The following is an 18,535-nucleotide window of genomic DNA, read 5'->3' as shown; positions in this document are numbered from 1 at the left end:
GGTGACATTCTGATTCATCTTTGCGGAAGAATAAAGCATTTTATTGAGGGGAAAAAAAAAAGTTTACAAATTCAGTCACATATTTACAAGATCCAGAAAGCAGTTGTGAAGACTTGCAAAAAACTCTCTTATCAGACAGGATTTACCTATCTCTTTATTTATGACATCCAGAGAAAATGTAAGATAGATAACACATCATCTTTATCTAAGTCACCTGACCAGCTAAAAATTCTTCCCCAAGATTATCTAATGCAGTTGAATGCTCTGGCCGCAGCTAAGTGAAGACAATAAGTAAACACAACAGAGAAGCAAAATAAGGGAAGGCTTGAAATTTCCAGTTACCTTTTTGTGCCATCAGGCAGAATTCTTCTTGAAGCTTCATGTACTCTGTAGAGCACTCCAGAGGGTCCGTTACGTGGCTCGGGGGAGTCTGAAACTCAATGTCTGCACAAAGGTTGGGGTTGGATGAATGCAGTCTAACGGGTGACATTGTAGCACTGAAAGGGACCTACAGCAAGAAACAGCCAAGAAATATGTATAAAGTGCAACAGACCCTTTGATTCTGTTGAAGCAAAATACAACTTTCATCTGAAATCAGAAGACTTAGTTCACAAACATGGTACGAGTGCACACGTAAGTTTTTACTCTCCCAAATCTCAGCACAGCTGAAGCAGAAGAGGCTTGATTTTCTTTTTTTTTTTTTCTCCACAGAAACAGACAAAAGAAGGCCTAAATACATAGCTAGAAGCTGACAATGGAGCATTTCAATTCTAAGATTTACAAAAATGGACCACTTCCTAATGCTTAAAAGATGACTGGAAAACTGAACCATGACACATGCCGCTTTGTATTCAGACATTTGAAAATACATGTTGTATGACTCTGTTGTTACAATACCAACATTTGAAGTATGCAAGCTACTCCACAGATCTAGAAATACAATATAATATTATCAAATACATCATAGAAGTGTTTTGAAACTACTCGTAAATCATGAGTTGGAACTCACTGTCCTGGCAACTATGAAGAGGGAAAAAGCATATTGTCTTTCTACAGTCTTTCTAACTAAACAAACCACCACCAACAACAAAATCTAAACTCCACCTGATTTTCCTTGGAAGTACATGATCCATAAATGCAAAGTGATAAATTGTAGTAAGATGGAACAAACAATTCAGTTTATTATCTTTTCCACTTCTCTTTCTCCTTCCACATTTTCAGGTATAGTAATAAAAATATACATGCAAATCTTTGTAAGTTATATACACCTGTATCATGTATACTGAACATATATGCTACATATGCAGTGTATGGCTACCCCTGCTGTATATGTGATGTGTGTGTGTAAGCATATGTTGTATTTTATTTTAATTTTACCATTTACACACATTTGTAAAAAATCAGGCCAAGAACCCAATTTTCAAGTTTAAATGCAAAGGAATGCCATGCAGAACCACATCTTGTTACTTAAATATTAAGCACTGTTAAACACATCAAACACATTAAATCTAATTTATTTCATTGTATTGATCAAATGTATAAATCTAGAATTTCTACACTGCAGTCCAATGTAACCATTCAAATATGAAAAATGGGGCCAAAATATAAAATTCGTCTTCCAAGGCATGATTAAGAGCAGCAGACAACATTAAAAGTCATATTACTAAGAATTCTTATCAACAGATAAGTTCTACACTACTGGTAGTATTTGAAATTGGTACATTGATATTTGATTAGATCAGGGAACAGTTTTATCAATCCCTTTCTGTAAAAGTTTTCATCAATATATGTTTTATGTTTCTGACTTCAATGAAACCTTCAAAATCCTGTTGGATCAATTCATCACATCTCATTCCACTCATGAGCACATTCTGCAAAATACCATTTTCCATCCTGTTCTTCCTCAATTTCCAGATACATATAGCACATAAAATAAGAGCTCTATGGCACCTATTCAGTTTAAACTTTATTGTCTTCTCTCATGTGTTTTGATTTACAGCTATATCAATAAAGGAGGGTTTTTTCAGTTGCCTCATTCTAGCCTCGTATCAGGAAGACTTCATTAGCAAGAGATGTAGAATAAATTCCTTCTGTTCGTACTGGATGTTTATCCCTTTATCTTCTTCATAAGTACCAGACTGCCTCTCTCAACAGCCCGAAACAACTAGGTTAATTGACTCTTGTGACTGAATGTAGGTTAATTTCAAGTTTCCTTCGCAAAACATTTTCACTTTTTAAATCAGAGAGCATATACCCCAGAAGTTTCTGACAGGGAGCGCCACAAAGGTTCCACTGCTTCAGGTGGCTCCACAACAGCTTGTGTGTGCGGAGAGCACGTACCCAACCCTCCAGCCCATCCAGAAGGCAAGGGAAAGAAAGGTGATTCCAGCTCTAACACAGAACCTCGAGGGGGGAGAGCCCCCACAGCTCCCCAATGCCTGTGGTGATGGGACAGGTGGCCCCAGCCCCATAGAGACCAGCAGAGCTGCAGGCAATCTGCCTAACCGTGGCAGGAGCTCTTCAGTCATTTTGTGACAAACCTCACTGAAGAGACCTACTTTCAATCCATCATTTCTGCCTCATATCTCAGCTGGCCAGGCTGAAAAACAATGTTTCTACACTGAGTTTTATATTAAAAACAACTTTTTAAAGCATGTCCTAGAAACAGCATTTACATGTTCTACCAATACTGTCACGCTGCTTGTAGGAAATATATATTCCCATGACAGAGACAAGTAGCTGTTTTGCCAACTGCTTTAAATACAAGAACCAAAAATACTGAATTGTTGACTCACATGAACTCTCCTCATATGCATCTTTTAGAAAAGTTTCCAAGCTATTTTCCACAACAAATGAAAAAAAATCCACATTGAACATACCCCTTCATCCTGTTGAATAAGCAACAGTCCAAGAAACCCTGCCAATGTACTTCACTCCCCCATTTTTCCTTTACTGCTGTGCTTTTTCTCTGTTGCCAAGGTTATTTGATTCTGACTTTATTACCCTTCTTTGTGGCTTGTTTTGAAGGGGTTTTGTTGCTGTTGTTTCTTTATTTTTATTATTTAGCTTCTTTTTGCATGCATCACACTGGTTTCCCCCATACACACACTCTTCTACACAGGACATCAGATGTACTTTGTCCCGACTCTGCTTTACACCAGAGGCATAATACCCACTCATCCATCACCTTTTTCAGGTAAGTGTTCATGTAACAGGAACAGACTGTTCCTGGTAGAGTGGGTTGTAAGGAAAACCTCCTCTTTCTGTGAAGCATCTACCTGATGTATTATTATTTCACATCCCTCAGTCTATACACACAGCTTCACCATTCAGAAGAGACAAGCACTTTGCCACACCAACCAGGAAGACTAAGCCATTGCCACAACCACAGCAACAGCTGCAGAGACATTTTGGTGTCTCTGGTTTTCTTTCCTCCTGTGCTTTTTCCAGCTCCTCCAAGACCTCTCTCAACAGGTCCTCAGTTCAGCTGCAGGTAACAACTCAGTGATTACCTGGACTCCTACTGCTTTGCTGTCAAAGTGCAGCAGGTTTTGTTCCACTGAAGCACTCCTTGGTAGAACTCAGGCCAACGCTGTGTAACTACCACAGAACCTGCTGGTCAGAACCTCTCACCGACACTGCTCAGATACCTAGACTGAGAAGCAGGTTGATTTCTTTGCTAGGCAGGCAGATCAATGATGTCGGAATGTCAATCAATTATTGAACACAGAATTCAGCATCAAATGATTACAGGAGATTAAATTTAGGTGAGTTAATTTGGGAACTGGAGAAACATTGATTTCTCTCATACTTTTTAGTAGGGCTGACAGTAACTGAGTTTTGTGGTTCAGGTAGCAGGAGCTCAAGGTATTCAGGCTTAAGCAGAAGCTATGTCTGATGGAGGGCATTTTAGCTATGGGCTGGAGCAGCAGAGCCTGGAATACTTTAGCCCAGAGAAGACATTCACTGCTTGGGCTAGGTAAGCTGCACTGAGTCTTCCCTATCTAGCTGTTGTACTAATCAGTTGATGGATTAATACTAATGCCTATATTGTGCATTCATAATAAGTCCTTTCCTGATAAAGCAGCAGCCTAAGATATCCTTTTGATGCTAATTTGATTTCACAAACAGCAATTCACTCTTCCAATTCCCAGCCCCCGTGTTGATTCCATAGCTCCAGATTTAGTGTCAAAGACTTAAAAAATTTGCAAAACTAAATACAGACACTAGAAGTAGTAATATGACTTTTTGAGATTGTGGAATGTAAACAGAAAGTGTCTCAAATTAAAAGGCTAACCTTATACTACTTAAAAAAAAAAAAGGAAAAAAAAAAAATCAGGAAATTTTATCATTCCATGGTTGGTTGTAACAAGTCTCCTTGGATCTGCTGTCTTGCTAGAGACTATCATGAGAATCTCTTAACAGAATTTGATCATTTCTCTCCATTTTGTACAGTATATAGAAGAGTATGTCAAAGACACGTTCAAAAAGTGCAGGGCCTGAGTCTAACCATCACTTGCACTTGCATAAAGGAGGAGGGATGTGTACAATATAAACAATCTCAGATCCACATTTATGGATTTCATTTGTGTCACGCCTGACCACTTCCAAGAAACTCAGCTGAAAGTGGACACCTCCAAAAAGTGCAAGAAACATTTTCATGAGCTTATTACACATTCAAGTTACAAAGCTTCCCATCTTTAGAGCTATCCCTTGATTTTTAAATCCACTCACTGTTGTAGCCACTGCAGCTGCCAGTCTCTGCCGGCGTCGTGTTGTGCTGAACTGGCCCTTCGGTGCCGGCCCTTCCTGACAGTGAATGCAAGAAAAGAAGGAAGTAGAAAAAGAGAAGGGAAGGGGTGATGGGACACAGGAAGATGAAAGGTGATCAGAAAAGGGAGAGGGAGAGTCTTTAAGTGGGTTTCAATTTTGTTAACTCTTATGGCCTACACATTCTGAGGACATATCATATGTTTTCAGTTGTGTATGCCAGAGACACAAAAAAGCTATATACTTCACTCCAGGTGAGCTGGACTGTAGTGCACTCACTAAGACTATCAAAAACCCCCCAAAATTCTGTTAACATTGCCATTCAGAGTCATAAGACAATTATGGAATAAGAAAACAAAAAGGATGCTATGGCATGGCAGAAAACACAAAACCCAAACTCTTTCTGGGAGTCACTTAACCATCTAGAAGATGAATTCTGAGAGAGATCACTTTGCATTAGTGGAAGTGCATGAACTGTGGTCATTGAAGATGCATGCATCTCCATGGTAAAACTTTTCAGTGTGTATGTTATAGTGAGCTTGCTTATGTAGACACTCCTGTGCATAGCTCTAACATTTCTGTGTCCATCCTTGACATTATTTGTTCATTTTCTCTACACACCACTTTTTTGAGTTCCAACTGCTTCTCCCATACGTTACTGAACTCTTGGCTTCCAAACCAATGCAAAAACTAAGATAAAGCAGCACAAATGAAAACTAGGTGTTACAGCTTCCTTTTCTGCATGCCTAACTTCTGGGCTCATCCTGCTTAATTTCACCTTTATTTTACTTCTATGAAAATTCATCATGGTACATTAAAGTCAAGCAAGTAATTGTCTAATGCAGAGGAACTCCACACCTATTATTAAAGTCCTTCTCTTTAATGCCTAATCAAAATGTCATTATTTTGAATCTTAAGATTTTAGAAGACTAGAAAACCCACCCTTCTGTTTTTAGAAAATAATTTTCAAACCCTTTACATTTCTCTTCCCTAATAGTTTCACCTATTGCTATAGCCACTTCAGTATTTTTAAATCTATATACATTTTTACTTCTTCTGAAAGCACCATGGGATCCATAAAAGTAAGAATGGTGTAGACTGGATACACGGATACCATGCTGTAGAACAGTATCTATACATACAGAGGGAGAGACATTCACAAATATATATATCTGCCTGCAAGATTTTGAATGCAGGTATACATTATTAAAATGGGAACAATAAGCTTTGCAGAACCATACACTCCCTTCAACACAATAGAGAGAGGTCACAATCTGAGTTACAATATAAATAAATACTTATTTAAGGGAAAAGGTAATAAGCCAGTCTTTGGGTTTGGTTTCCTTTCTGAGCTGAAAGCCTTAGTAGGGCAAGATGACTCTTCAGGTTGCTCCATACTATATAGTTCTCTATTAAAATAAAACAAACAAACAAACAAACAACAGTCTTGAAACTTCACAACTCTGAGCTTTTGAGGGAAATTAAATTAATGTTAGGTCATTTTATTGCTTTTCAGTAATTTTTTTCTTCTTCTTCTGAAGACCTTTAGATTGTCATGAGAATGACAAATTCGTCTTCTACCCAAAGGGAAAAAACAAACAAACAATCAAAAACCACACATAAACAAAACAAAAAATCCACCACAACTCAGGTTTTGTACAAAAGCATCATTTATAAAATTAATGAATACAGGTTAACTAACCTATTGTTGCAAACTTTAAATAGGCTTTCTAAAAACAAAGTAAACCTCCTTCATAAAAGCAATCTTTCTTCAGAGAAACAGTCCATATATTACTCTTGGATAAAGGCCTGTCAATTAAGCTGTTAAGTCTGAACAATTTAGCATACTAAAACCCGAAACTTGAAAATGTACACACACACGCTACACTCAATTTTACTACAGGGAATAAATCCCACTCTATTCACTGGCATTAGCTGTGTTAGCAAAGTCAACTGCATACAGAACTGGTACACCTAGCTAGTAAATATATAGTTCTAAGAAACAAAGCAAGCATCTTTTCTTACCAAAAAAAAAGTCTGTTGTAAACACATTATGCACCTAGCGTTCATATTGCAGAACGTGTTAGCTAGAATACAACAAAAGCTATCTTGTAAATAAAAAACTGTTAACAAGTAAAATACAAAAGCTGGAGGGGAGAATTCTCTCCTTGCACCTTACATAGCAGATGCTGACCTAGCAAAAATTACTCTCTTGTTTCCCATTACTCATGAAAAAGACATCTAGAGAGAGAGTTTCCTAGTTTTTATGCTCCCTGGAAGGACGGCTCTCAACATCATACTACAAGAGGGTCTTTTGATGGTAGGTAACAACTCCTCATTCTAAAATAATAGGTGCAAGTACTTCAAATGGAATTAATAGCGCAACTAGCTTAAATTTAGTATGTTAGTATTAGTAGTCAGTAGTGGATGCCATGATAGAGAGTTCATAGAGAGTTAGAGTGGTCTTGAAAACATGACCCATACAGAGCCCAATGAAGCTATAAGGAACAGTTAACAGAAGAACAAAATGGGACTGTAAGATTAAAAAGCACATAGGCAAGGGAGGAAAACCATGTTTTAGCAGAATGGCAACATGAGTAAATTAAGAATAACACAATGAGTCAGAGTGAGATCATCTTCCATAGACCACAGCTTTAGACCATTCATAGGGAAAGACAGCCCTTGGAAGAATAAACAATGTGTTGGGCCCATCAAACTAAGCAAGATATTGGAGCAGGAAAAGTTTCTCTTTCACGACTAATTATTTTATAAATCAGTCATCAATAACTTCATGCTTTGCTCTAACAAAATATACTTCACATTTCCACCATTAAGCTTGCCAGGAGTTAATGTTGACCCAGGTTAGGCAGAGTTCATTATTGACCCAGAAGTGACAGGCCCATGCAGAGCAGTGCTATGCACGCAAATGCTCTCAGGGGAATCTGCAAACTGACTGTATTTGAGAATTTCAAGAGGTGAGGCACAACTCCTGCCAAGCCACAAAAAGCGTTTTGGGAGTCAGGTGCCAAAACGATGGAAGCCGAGACCAATGTCAATTTGGCCAAGTGCAGGCAACACAAGAACAGCTTGTGCTTCCACAGAATCCACCCTAGATTATCATGCATTGAATTTTATCATATTTTTCATCATTTTTGTGGTAAGGAATTTCTCTGAGACTATTGTGGCATAAAAGAAAAACATGCAGTGTTGATTCTTCATAAGCACCAACTACTTGCATTCATTTTCCTGATACTTTCATTTCCCTATGCCGTTCAGCAGCAGGGAAACACAGTGATCCTTCAAATGCAGGTAAAAGGACATGACATCAATCACCAAAATTCCTTTTTAATCCTAACAGATGCTTCATTTTTGAACCTACTGTGATTTATCTAATATAACAGATAGAAAAATCTCAACGGCTGCAGTGAGAAAGCTGATCCAACTACCATTTGTTCTTTCTTTAAGATTATTAATCTTAAATGAGTCACAGAAACCTCCTTATTGTGGCTCTAGGAGACGTATTAAAAGCTTTCAAAGTTTGCATTAATTTCAAGGCATTTAAATAGATCAAAAGTTGCTGACATTTATTTATTCTGTAGCAGACAGCAGAGTGGTGATTGTTAGTTCCTGAAGTTAGTTGAATATTGTGTCCATTACCAGATGCTCAATTATAAAAAGATTAGGTTTTGGATTAGAACTCAAAACACACAACTACTTCTGACAAAACACTGTTAGACACCCTGGATCTAGCAGTAATATGAGCATATTATGCTTATTTCTGAGCTTATTTTCAGCTCTAAGGCAGGATGGCGTAAATTCTTTCTTCATGTAATTTATTATTTGGTTTATTCAGTTTGTTCCCATACTAGCCTTTTCCATTAGAGAAGGTCTATGAAAATACTTCTCATTAGTAACATTCTTAATATAGGTCTTGACAAAGACAACTTGCGTGTTTAGTATTTCATTCATGTTTTCTGCTTTTAGCTTGATGTCACTACCATTCTTGGTAGGTTTGAGATAGAACATCAGTACCCCCACGTGCTGTATGTGCATTGCCTTTCTTGCACCTTAATTGATTAGCATTCAGATTCCAATCCTTTCCCTAGATGGCAATGTTTTCATATGAATGAAAGTAAAATCAATACTTTTCTCACTAACTTCTCTTGGTTTTAAACAACAAATTGAGATTTAATTTACTTCATCAGGAAAACAGGAGACATTACACTAACTTCCTGTTCTCAGCTAATATATCATTTCATGCTTAAAAGTTAATTTTAAAGTACAATGAAAAGTAAAACATTGTGCATTCAGTACCTGAAGTTGAATTTTTGCATCTTTGCTGACACTTTTTGTTCTCCATCGTCTCGTGACCCGCTTGTCTTTCTTTGAAATATCTACACAGTTAGCCTACATTGCACAAATAGTTAAAAGTGACAAAGTACTATTAAGTTGACACAAGCAACACAGACAGTACAGCAAGTTAGTAGAGAACTGCAGCATTAGACATCTACAAATTAGAAAGTAAAAAGAAGAATGACACTGCCAGGGCCTGCAACTACAGCACTGACTAGCTGAAGGTATCCATCCACTTCTATAAACACATGGTATATTTAGCTCGTTTAGCAAAACTAAAGGTATACTTTCTTCATGACTGCACAATACTAAGGATCAGATCTTGAAATCCTAATGGATTTCTGTTCTGGTACTACTCAGAGAAATACGTATTTCGCCTCTTCCTGAAATCAATGGTAAGTCTCATTACCTCATTGGAACTAGAGCTCCCAGCGCACCAGCATCACTGGGAGATTTCTGTACTCAAGGGGACTGAGTGAAAAAGGAAGAGAGTGCTTAGGATTTAGAATCTGCTGTCACTTTCTTATGGTCAAGAGCAAAACTCACCCTGAACTGGGAAATAGTCCAACCCTTGGGACCTTTGTACTATGCTCTCTTTTCTAGAGTACGCAATGTCATCTTTGAGGGTCTTTTGGTCTCCAGTGCTTAAAAACTTAAAATGGTATCTTACTCAGCAGAACAAAAACTCCTTAAATACAATGTGACATATACATATATTTCTATTGTAACAATTCTCAGTTTGCTTTGTAAATGACTTAATAATTTTATTTATCCTATTGAACTCAAATAATTAGATTAATAGATCTTAATTATTTGTTTTCACATGAAGCATTATTACACATTAAGATAAACCCTTAATGCAAGATTTACTATGATTTCAGAAAAAACTTGAGTTAACAGACATCTTTATGTTTCCCTTAACACAAAGAACAAACGTTTCAGTGTGATGATTTATGTTCAAGTATATTTACCTGCATGTCTGTGAAATTTGGTGCTGACTGAGTTCTCTGTAGTATTTCTAAATTTTGAAGAAGTTTACTGAGTTCCACAAGGTTTGACTGACAATGGGCAAGATCTAACAGATATAAACCAAAAATACATTAGATGCTTCAGTTCAGACTTCTTTTTTTTACTATGTCCATCATCAGCACTTTATTGCATTATAAAAGCTAAACATCCAAATGTCTAGTAGTAAAGCATATAAGTAAAAGCTTTATTTTTAGGGATGTTGAACACTTGTTATTTCTATAGGAGTCAGCAACAAGTCCAGACCTCAAAAACTGATCATATTTTAACAATGATAACCATTAAGACAATTTTTAAAGCAACAACCCAAAACATGCAGAGGGAAGTTCCCACCACAAGCATTTAATTAGCTTCATGTGCATGTAAAGATGCAACTTAACCACTGTTAAACTGAATGTTTCTTATTTTATATCAACAAGACATTTTGCTGAAAGAACAAGGCAATAAAAGGTAAAGACTGACCTTCTGCACATCTGTCCATCTCTTCTGAGTCCTGTAGCCAGGCTGCTACTTTACTCTGACCCGTAGTGCAGGTGGCAGGAAGGCTGTTACTACAAGGTATAGGAGACTGCCAGGGGAAGCTATTTTGTTGCACCTACGGCATAATAAAATTCTTAAATTTACTGTTCCTATGTTGCTCAGTCAATGTAATTACCATATTACTTCAGAATAAGAAATATAAAATACGCATTGTGATTTCAGTGACATCTGTGATTTGACTACATATTTCCCTAAGATGCAGATTTTTCTGAGCAGCATGTTGGAGAACCAAACTGAGAACCTCACAGGCAAACAGTTTGTTAACCACCAGTTAGAAAAGCTGTTGTTTAAGAGGAAGTACATTATCAAACAGTAAAGAGATAGATTTATCCCTGATGTCAAAGGCAAGTGCAAACTGTTCTGGGGATGGTGAATTCTTTATCTCTGCAGCAGACCATTAATGAAGACTGCAGTAAGGCTAAATTCAACAGTCTTTTAGCTGCACACAGACACAGCTTTTAGCTGGCCTTTGGTTCCCACAATGGAAACTCCTCTCTATTGGCATTACAAGCAGAGCCCACTGAAACTGCCCATGAGCAAATGCAGCAGACATGAGTTTTCAATGAAAGCACACTACGTACCTTTCCCTCTGATGCATTAGCAGCTGGTGAAGACTCTGTAGTAGAGGCTGAAGGGAATATATGAAAGCTCGCATCTCTTGGAGATCTCACAATCTCATTCTGACGGTACAACCGGTGGTGGCGTAATTTTGAAACCCATGCATCAAATGAATCCTGGGACTTCACCTGGAAATATATTCACTATCAAGAAAGCATTCAAAATATTACTTTTCTGCACATCTTTTATGGTTTGGTTTATTTCCACTGTGGGTGAAAAGAGAATAAGTATTTGCACCACTTTTTACCTTGAGATGATAGATGTGCTCTTCTGTGTCAAGGTCTATTCTACGAGCCTTCTTTTTTATCGACATAACTGATAAACCAACATCAATGCTCCCATGGACTTTGCCTTTCTGTATCTAAAATCAAAAAGCAGAGTAAGAAATTGCACTTTTTCACTATATTTAATGGAAAAATATCTGGTGCTCAAATGATTTCCCATTTTATGAACATTTTAATACAAAGCCATATTAAAAAATAAAACCTGTAGTTAGACTAACCCTTTGCTATATTTATAGACAGAGAAAAATATCTCACAAGAAGTGCTCAGTGCAGAGCCAACTCCAAAGTTAGTGTGTTGGTTCACACTAGTACATAGCTACAGGTGAGAAGCGGAGAAAATTAGACAGTACTCAGCTCCCTGCTGCTACCTCTTCATAGTTATTGATATCGGACCTAGCTAATTTGATGTTACCCTTTATATCTCTTGCGTACACTGTAATCACTTCTCTGTCCTATCCACATATCTCAGAATAATCAGCTCTGACTGACATAAAAATTGAAAAATACATGGTCAGACTAATCTCTCAAGCACCTTCATTAAATAAACCTATTTAAGTAATGTAGTTTTTATTTTCATAGAAGTAAGAAAATGTAGAATTCTGGAGCACAGAAATCAAACAAAACCCTACATGCTTTCCATTTACAGATCTCTCTTTCAATCCATCAACAACTGTCATGTGTGTGCTGTCATACATAGGCCTAGAGTGAGTATGAGATTTAATCACCCTGGCAGGCTGAATTCTCATACAAATTTTTAAATGGTCTTCGACTTTACTTACATCAATTGGTGCCTTGGAATATTTCAACATTCCATTATCCAGGACAAAAAATCTCTGAAAGGAAAAAAAAAACCCTTTTTATTAAGGAGCAGATGCAACTTAAACTTTGTACAATAATTCTGAAAAAGAAAAGGATTACTCTGTAGCAAGTAAGGAATGTTTGTGGGTTGGAAAGAGAAGATAAATACAGTACTGGATAATTTTCTTGCTTGCTTTTTGACAATTATGTTATAGGCAAGAAAAACTAGATTCTCTTTTTTTAACATTATGTTTTATGTTTAACTTAACAAACCTCGATAATGAAGGGTAATTTTTTAGTTTTACAGCCAATTCCATAAACTCTATAAGAAAGGCACTACAGGTCCAAAGAGTCAAGTCTGTTTCTTCATTTTCTTCCCATTTTTCTTTCCACAGAAGCTGGTCACATGTCAAGTTAACAACATACCTTCCCTATCCAGAAATGGAAAAGTTTTTCCTAGTGCAAGATCTACATGCCAAATGGAAGACCCACATATGCATGTTCTTGTGGTCTCCTTGATTTCCAGCTGGGAAAAAATGCAGGCTGTGAGACACTGCTCTACCATCCCAACCTTCGTGCCTTATGGCCGACCTCTGTCCAGTGAGGTAGAGACGAGATTGTAATTCATGCTGGTTATACCTTTTCTAGCTGTAATCTAGCCAATATGGGTATTCGTACAAGTGCAAATATTACAGCATTCATCACAACAAACCCAGGTCATGGGAGGGCTTACATTTTGGGTGATAGCCACTGATATGGTGTGAGCCACTATGTCTTCATTGACACCATTACCAGGGCTAGCCTAACTTGATGATGTCTTTCTGTGCCATTGCTTACACCTTTATTTTGCTGAGTGGCTCTTACAGCAGAGACCAGAATCCCCTACTCACAATGTGCTTCTCCTGCAACTAAAGTTGCCCCAGGTTGTGTGTCCCAGACCACTCCAGCTGCACTGCAGACAAGTTAGCACAGACTTTGGCACACGGCGTAAAGATACAGCCCAGCAGGAAACCAGACCTGCAATGAGGTTCACTAACTTGTGTTTACCACCACTCACTTTCAAAACAAGCTAATTAATATTAACTAATTCATATTTTTAGAGTCTAACCTAAAGCACTGATATATGTTAAAAATTTAGAACACAGCAAAATATTGTCCTTGACTCACTGTATGACATGGAAGGGAAGGACAATGTTTTCATTATGTGAACCTGTTAAATTGACACTATGAGCAGGGTCAGTAGTTAGATGGCAGAAAATATCTCCAGAAGACGGTTCTGGAAATTTTGACAGTTGCACAACAGATGGTACCGATATATCAAGCATGGCAAGAAAACAGTGCTTTCCTGGAGATCTAACTTCTTAAATAAGATGTCAAAACAACAGGAGGGGTTTTGGTTCAGTTTGGTTTTGTTTTTTGCTTGTTTGTTTTCCAACTAAGTATGGTCATTACTGGGCTTCACAAGAACATCGTGGTCATTTCATGCCACTCTGCTTCTGAGTCATACACACAAAAGAAAACAACCTTTCCTCATATTTAATTCCAAAGCGTACTGCACTTTAGAAAATGATACGCTGCTCTCCAAGTTGTACACATTATACCTGATATGCTAATAAAGCATATTCAGAACTCTCAGAATATGACATGGAACATCCAATAGACAGAGGATGCTACGGCTTTGTCAGCATAACACTAACACAGCACGTGCTACAACTACTGTCTCTGGAATTCCTCACTGGGTTCTCAGCACAAAGTATTTTCATGGAAATGTCAAAATATCAAGGCAGCAGTTGAAAAAAAAAAAAAAAGAAACCTATTAACAAAGCCACAGTTTCAAAACAGAAGTTCAGAACAGATCCTTAGATGAAATGTAAGGCAGAGTAGGGGGTGATGCTGAATTGTGAAGCTCCTAATCACATTAAAAAGTATTTATAGATAATTGCTTTAAGGTCAGCAGGAAAAACAGATCATCAGTATATTCCTATACATCTGATTAATTGTTTGATGTTTTTGTGTTTTGTTGTTGATATTGTTTTGGTTTTGTTTGTTTGTTGAGGGGGGCAAGTGGTTTGCTGGGATTTGTTTGTTTGGAAGTGGTTTTGGTGTGCTTGTTTAGGCTTGTTGTTTTTTTGTTTTAGTTTTTAAATACGCTCTCCTTTTCTGTTCTTTCACTGTTTCAGGTATCTCAGTTTGAAATCCTTTAATTCCCCTAGACAAAATTCAAGTAGTGTACATGTATTTGGCTGCTGAAACTACAAACTCTATTTAGGTAAAACAAAACAAAAAAATCTAAGGTAGATAGGCATGCACAAAAAAGGGTGGCAGGCAAAAGCCCCTCAGCTCTTCTCTGCTATCATGAAATCCTGTGTACTTTTAATGTAAACACAAGGCAATCTTATAGTCCGTGGCTACATTTTGTCATAATATATTGGAAAGAATGAAAGGGATATTGATTAAACCTCTTAAACCACATGGCATCTGCTGCATTATTTACAACTTCCGCCTGAATTTTGATTACAATGTTAGGCAGCAGGCAGCATAATTCGGAAGCCATGAGCTGTGTGTGCAAACTAATCCTTTACACAATTTGAAGAAAAAGTCACACACCAAAATCCTGGGCATCTGACATCCTCATTTCCTCTAGACAAATCCCAACTCATAAAATGAGGTAATAATCTCTAGACTGTTCTATGAGATATTTACCTTGTGCCAACCTTTTAAAGGCCATTTTCTCTTTTTCAGCATGAAACCTTCATGTTTGTCTGGCTTCTGGACATTAGTCTGGCCTATTTTCAGACCCTCTATGATTTCCCAGCTGTCAGGTTCCTGTTGAAAAAGTATGAAGAGACAATGATTAAGTAACTGTGCACACACACGATGAAAAATTGCACTTTTATGTAGCACAAATTCCCCAGTACAAGACAAAGAGTAAAGGAGGGCTAGGCTTTTAAATCAGCTTATTTAGGTATCATACTACATGGTCACTGTATTATGTCCAGCTGTATCTGATTTAAAACTATTGAATATGAATACTTTTGAATATGAATACTATTGAATATGAATACTTTTTGAATATGAATACTTTTACTTTTTGTAACACCTTCAATTAAGTTACATGGCCCTGATAACGGTAACATTACTATTATTATGAAAATATTATTTCAAAAGTAAAAGCAAATTTCAAATCTATGGTTTCAATTAGGTCTTGTTATTCTGAGAAGGGTGAAAGGTTCTATCCCAATCAATACATACTGCAGTAAATTTTAGTAAAAATGTTTACTTAGTTTAATTTTCCCCGCTTAACTATAAACTGAAACTATCCTAGTGCCTGTAAATGTCATGCTCAAAACCCATCTTTTTACTTCCCTGTGTTTTGCTTAGGTATTCTATTTCCACTGCTGTAGAGGGAAGCACATACGCATTATTTTTCCCTGCAAAGAAGCACTTGGCACTTGAGGTGGGCAAATTAAGCTATGAGTCCCCTGGGGCGAGCAGGGAATCTCTCTCTGCAACTCTGCCAACTGATTCTTCACCATATTGATTTCTCCTTTAGAACATCAGCTGCAGGCATAAGTCTTTTATCTACTAGATAACATCAGTATCGATTACTTCTCAACTAGAAATCACACAATCTCATAAAGCTATTTGTTTAAACAAAAGGCCTAATACAGAAGGACAAAATGAGCAATTATTCAGTGCAATGTGGACATCTTCTGCTGCACCAGTGTTGCAAGCTGTTCTTAAAACCATCCTAACAATCCTAAGCGTGCCTCATCCCACAGGCTTGTTGTGATGAGAGATGGCCAATACAAGGGACATTATGCAAGAGCAGCCAGAAATGGGAGAAAACCAGAGTGAAAGTTACACACTTGAAGGACCCTCATCCAATGCCAACTCTCAAGTACAGCATTAGTACTTAAGGACTTCTGCAGTTCCCGGTGTATTACATGAAATCCAGCTCTGCATGAAGAAGCAGGGGAACACAAGCACAACTGACAGTCCCTGGGTCTTCATGTGACACAGGAATTGGGAGAAAAGGAGTCACTAACAACAGCTTTCTGAACCCAGTCTTTTTGACTGCAAAGTATTTTCTTTTCCAAATAAAACAGAATTAATTATTTAATTTTCCCTGGATGAACAGAATGCTTCCTTTTGAATTTGTTACACCAGCTCTATTTCAGAACTTACAGACATTTAATTTCATATTTTTCTTTTGCACCAAATACTCCATCACAGCTTCCTCACCTTTTCAGTAACAATCTTGACTTTTTCATATCAAGTCTTTTAAAATGAAGCTTCTTTACATGGAATTAGATTTCCTTGGAATCAGTTATTTCAAAATTGAGGAATTCAGCCAGGAAGAAGTTGACTGCAAAGCACGACACACAAGGCTGAACCTTTCAGGAACTGGTGGTGTTACCCTTACAGTTCTATCCATTTCTCTGCCTCAGGAAAGAAGGTTCAGCAAGAGATTTTAAGTTTCAAACTTTAAGAAACTACCCACACGGAATGTCATAAAGACATATTTTTAAAATTAATATCATTATTGATTAATAGCACTTTTGGACTTGGATGTGATTTGCTCCACTTTAATAAAGAGGATTGGACTGAATCATTTCTGCAAGTCCCTTCTAGCCCCATACTCTGAGATTGTAAAACTTGTTCCTGGGGACCATCCATGGGAAAAAAAAACTAGATGACCACCACCATCCAAATCCTTGGTTTTGTCAATACAACATCTACTCTGACACCTCAGCTGAGGAGTAGGGAGCTCCAGGGCAGGCTCACAATATACTCAATAGTAGAATCACACAAAATAATGTCCCAAAGCTGCTAGTCAAACTACTTTGTAACTACTAGGGGGAAACTTAACACCCACATAACAGCCCATGATTTTGCTTACCTTGGATAAAGAAATAGGGTCGCTTTCAAGGAACTGCTTGCTTAAAGAAGGGTCTGTGCTTCCCGAGGAAGCCTTCCGCTCCAAAATATGAATACTCTAAAAAAGAAAAAAAAGTTATTACAGATAATAACTTATCATTCAGTGTTACTTTTTAAAATACATATTAAGTAATGAATGACTGATCACTAGACTACTTATATAAAATATCAGCATTGTGGCTCAAAATGTACCAAGTCTACCCATGCATGACATGACTAAACAAACAGTTTGTCTTCTGAAGCAATAAACCTCTGTTTCCTTCCTCTCTTTCCTTTCCTTTTTATTAATGCCTTTTCAAATTAATTACTTTGTTCAGCCTAAAAATGACTGGGAATGAAAAAAGGCCAGGAAAGACAAGTAATGCAGTTCTTACCTGTAGGGATGCAGAGTGCTCCTACCCAGCCCTATTACATTTTCTGCCAAGATACAAGACACTGAATACACATATCATGCAGTCAGCACTGTCCTACATTCACTTGTGAAGCAAAGCATTGCACGTAAGATATTTCTGACTCTAACATATTCATATGCCTTAGCATGTTGTTATTGGCTTCTCAACTTAGGTGAAGTAACTCATTACATGAGTGTTTTTAGTAGATTACAGGTGTTCACAAGATCAGTTACTGAGTTTCAGCTGATGGGTTTGCTGGTGAACATTTAAGGAACATGACCATTACAGCTGGTTTTACGTATGATAATACTATAAAATTTTATATCTTCAAAGCATGATACAGAAAAGAAATACATAATGTCACAACTAAACCTGAAAAAACTGCTATTTTTAAAAAGCACCTAATAATGTCTTCCTGTTTTCCAGAAATGTTTCACTCATATTTTTTAAAAGAAAAAGCATTTTTGCAACTGGAGAAAATAACCACATTCGGCCTGTTTGGATTTGTATTTCATTTTCTGGTGAAATGCTGCTGCATCTCATAATATTATTTGGTAAGAATTCTACTATGACGTATCAGTAGTATCTCTTTGGTATGCAATAAAACTATTTCATTTCCAGGACATGTAGCACAATGACAAGCTTGCAACTGCAATTACCCTCTGAGAAGGGTAAGTTTTTCTGAACTGAAAACAACAATTAAATTTTGTACACAATTAAGCTTCTTTATGTTCACTGAAGAAGAGATTACATAGGTACAAGTGACAGCAGAAACAATCAGGGAATATAAAAATACATACAAACAGGAGTGTA

General features: G+C 37.2%; 1 protein-coding gene across 6 annotated transcripts in view; it reads right to left on the bottom strand.

Annotated features, from left to right (window-relative positions):
* The window catches only part of OSBPL6 (oxysterol binding protein like 6), a 104,156-nt gene that overhangs the window by 26,890 nt on the left and 58,731 nt on the right, over positions 1-18,535 (bottom strand). For 2 of the 6 annotated variants that reach the window (XM_065069779.1, XM_065069778.1), the window contains exons 3-12: positions 17,293-17,388; positions 15,093-15,215; positions 12,371-12,424; positions 11,555-11,668; positions 11,271-11,435; positions 10,612-10,744; positions 10,095-10,198; positions 9,085-9,177; positions 4,735-4,809; positions 343-508 (exon numbers count right to left, since the gene is read on the bottom strand). In XM_065069779.1, coding sequence (XP_064925851.1) covers positions 343-508; positions 4,735-4,809; positions 9,085-9,177; positions 10,095-10,198; positions 10,612-10,744; positions 11,271-11,435; positions 11,555-11,668; positions 12,371-12,424; positions 15,093-15,215; positions 17,293-17,388 — 1,123 coding nt within the window. The remainder of the gene's footprint in view (positions 1-342; positions 509-4,734; positions 4,810-9,084; positions 9,178-10,094; positions 10,199-10,611; positions 10,745-11,270; positions 11,436-11,554; positions 11,669-12,370; positions 12,425-15,092; positions 15,216-17,292; positions 17,389-18,535) is intronic. The other 4 variants (XM_065069783.1, XM_065069782.1, XM_065069780.1 and 1 more) reach the window with 3 other exon arrangements.

Source organism: Columba livia, chromosome 7, assembly GCF_036013475.1.
Source record: "Columba livia isolate bColLiv1 breed racing homer chromosome 7, bColLiv1.pat.W.v2, whole genome shotgun sequence".
Taxonomy (NCBI): Eukaryota; Metazoa; Chordata; class Aves; order Columbiformes; family Columbidae; genus Columba; species Columba livia.
Note: the sequence above shows the minus strand (reverse complement) of the source record. Positions and strands in the feature narration are given on the sequence as shown.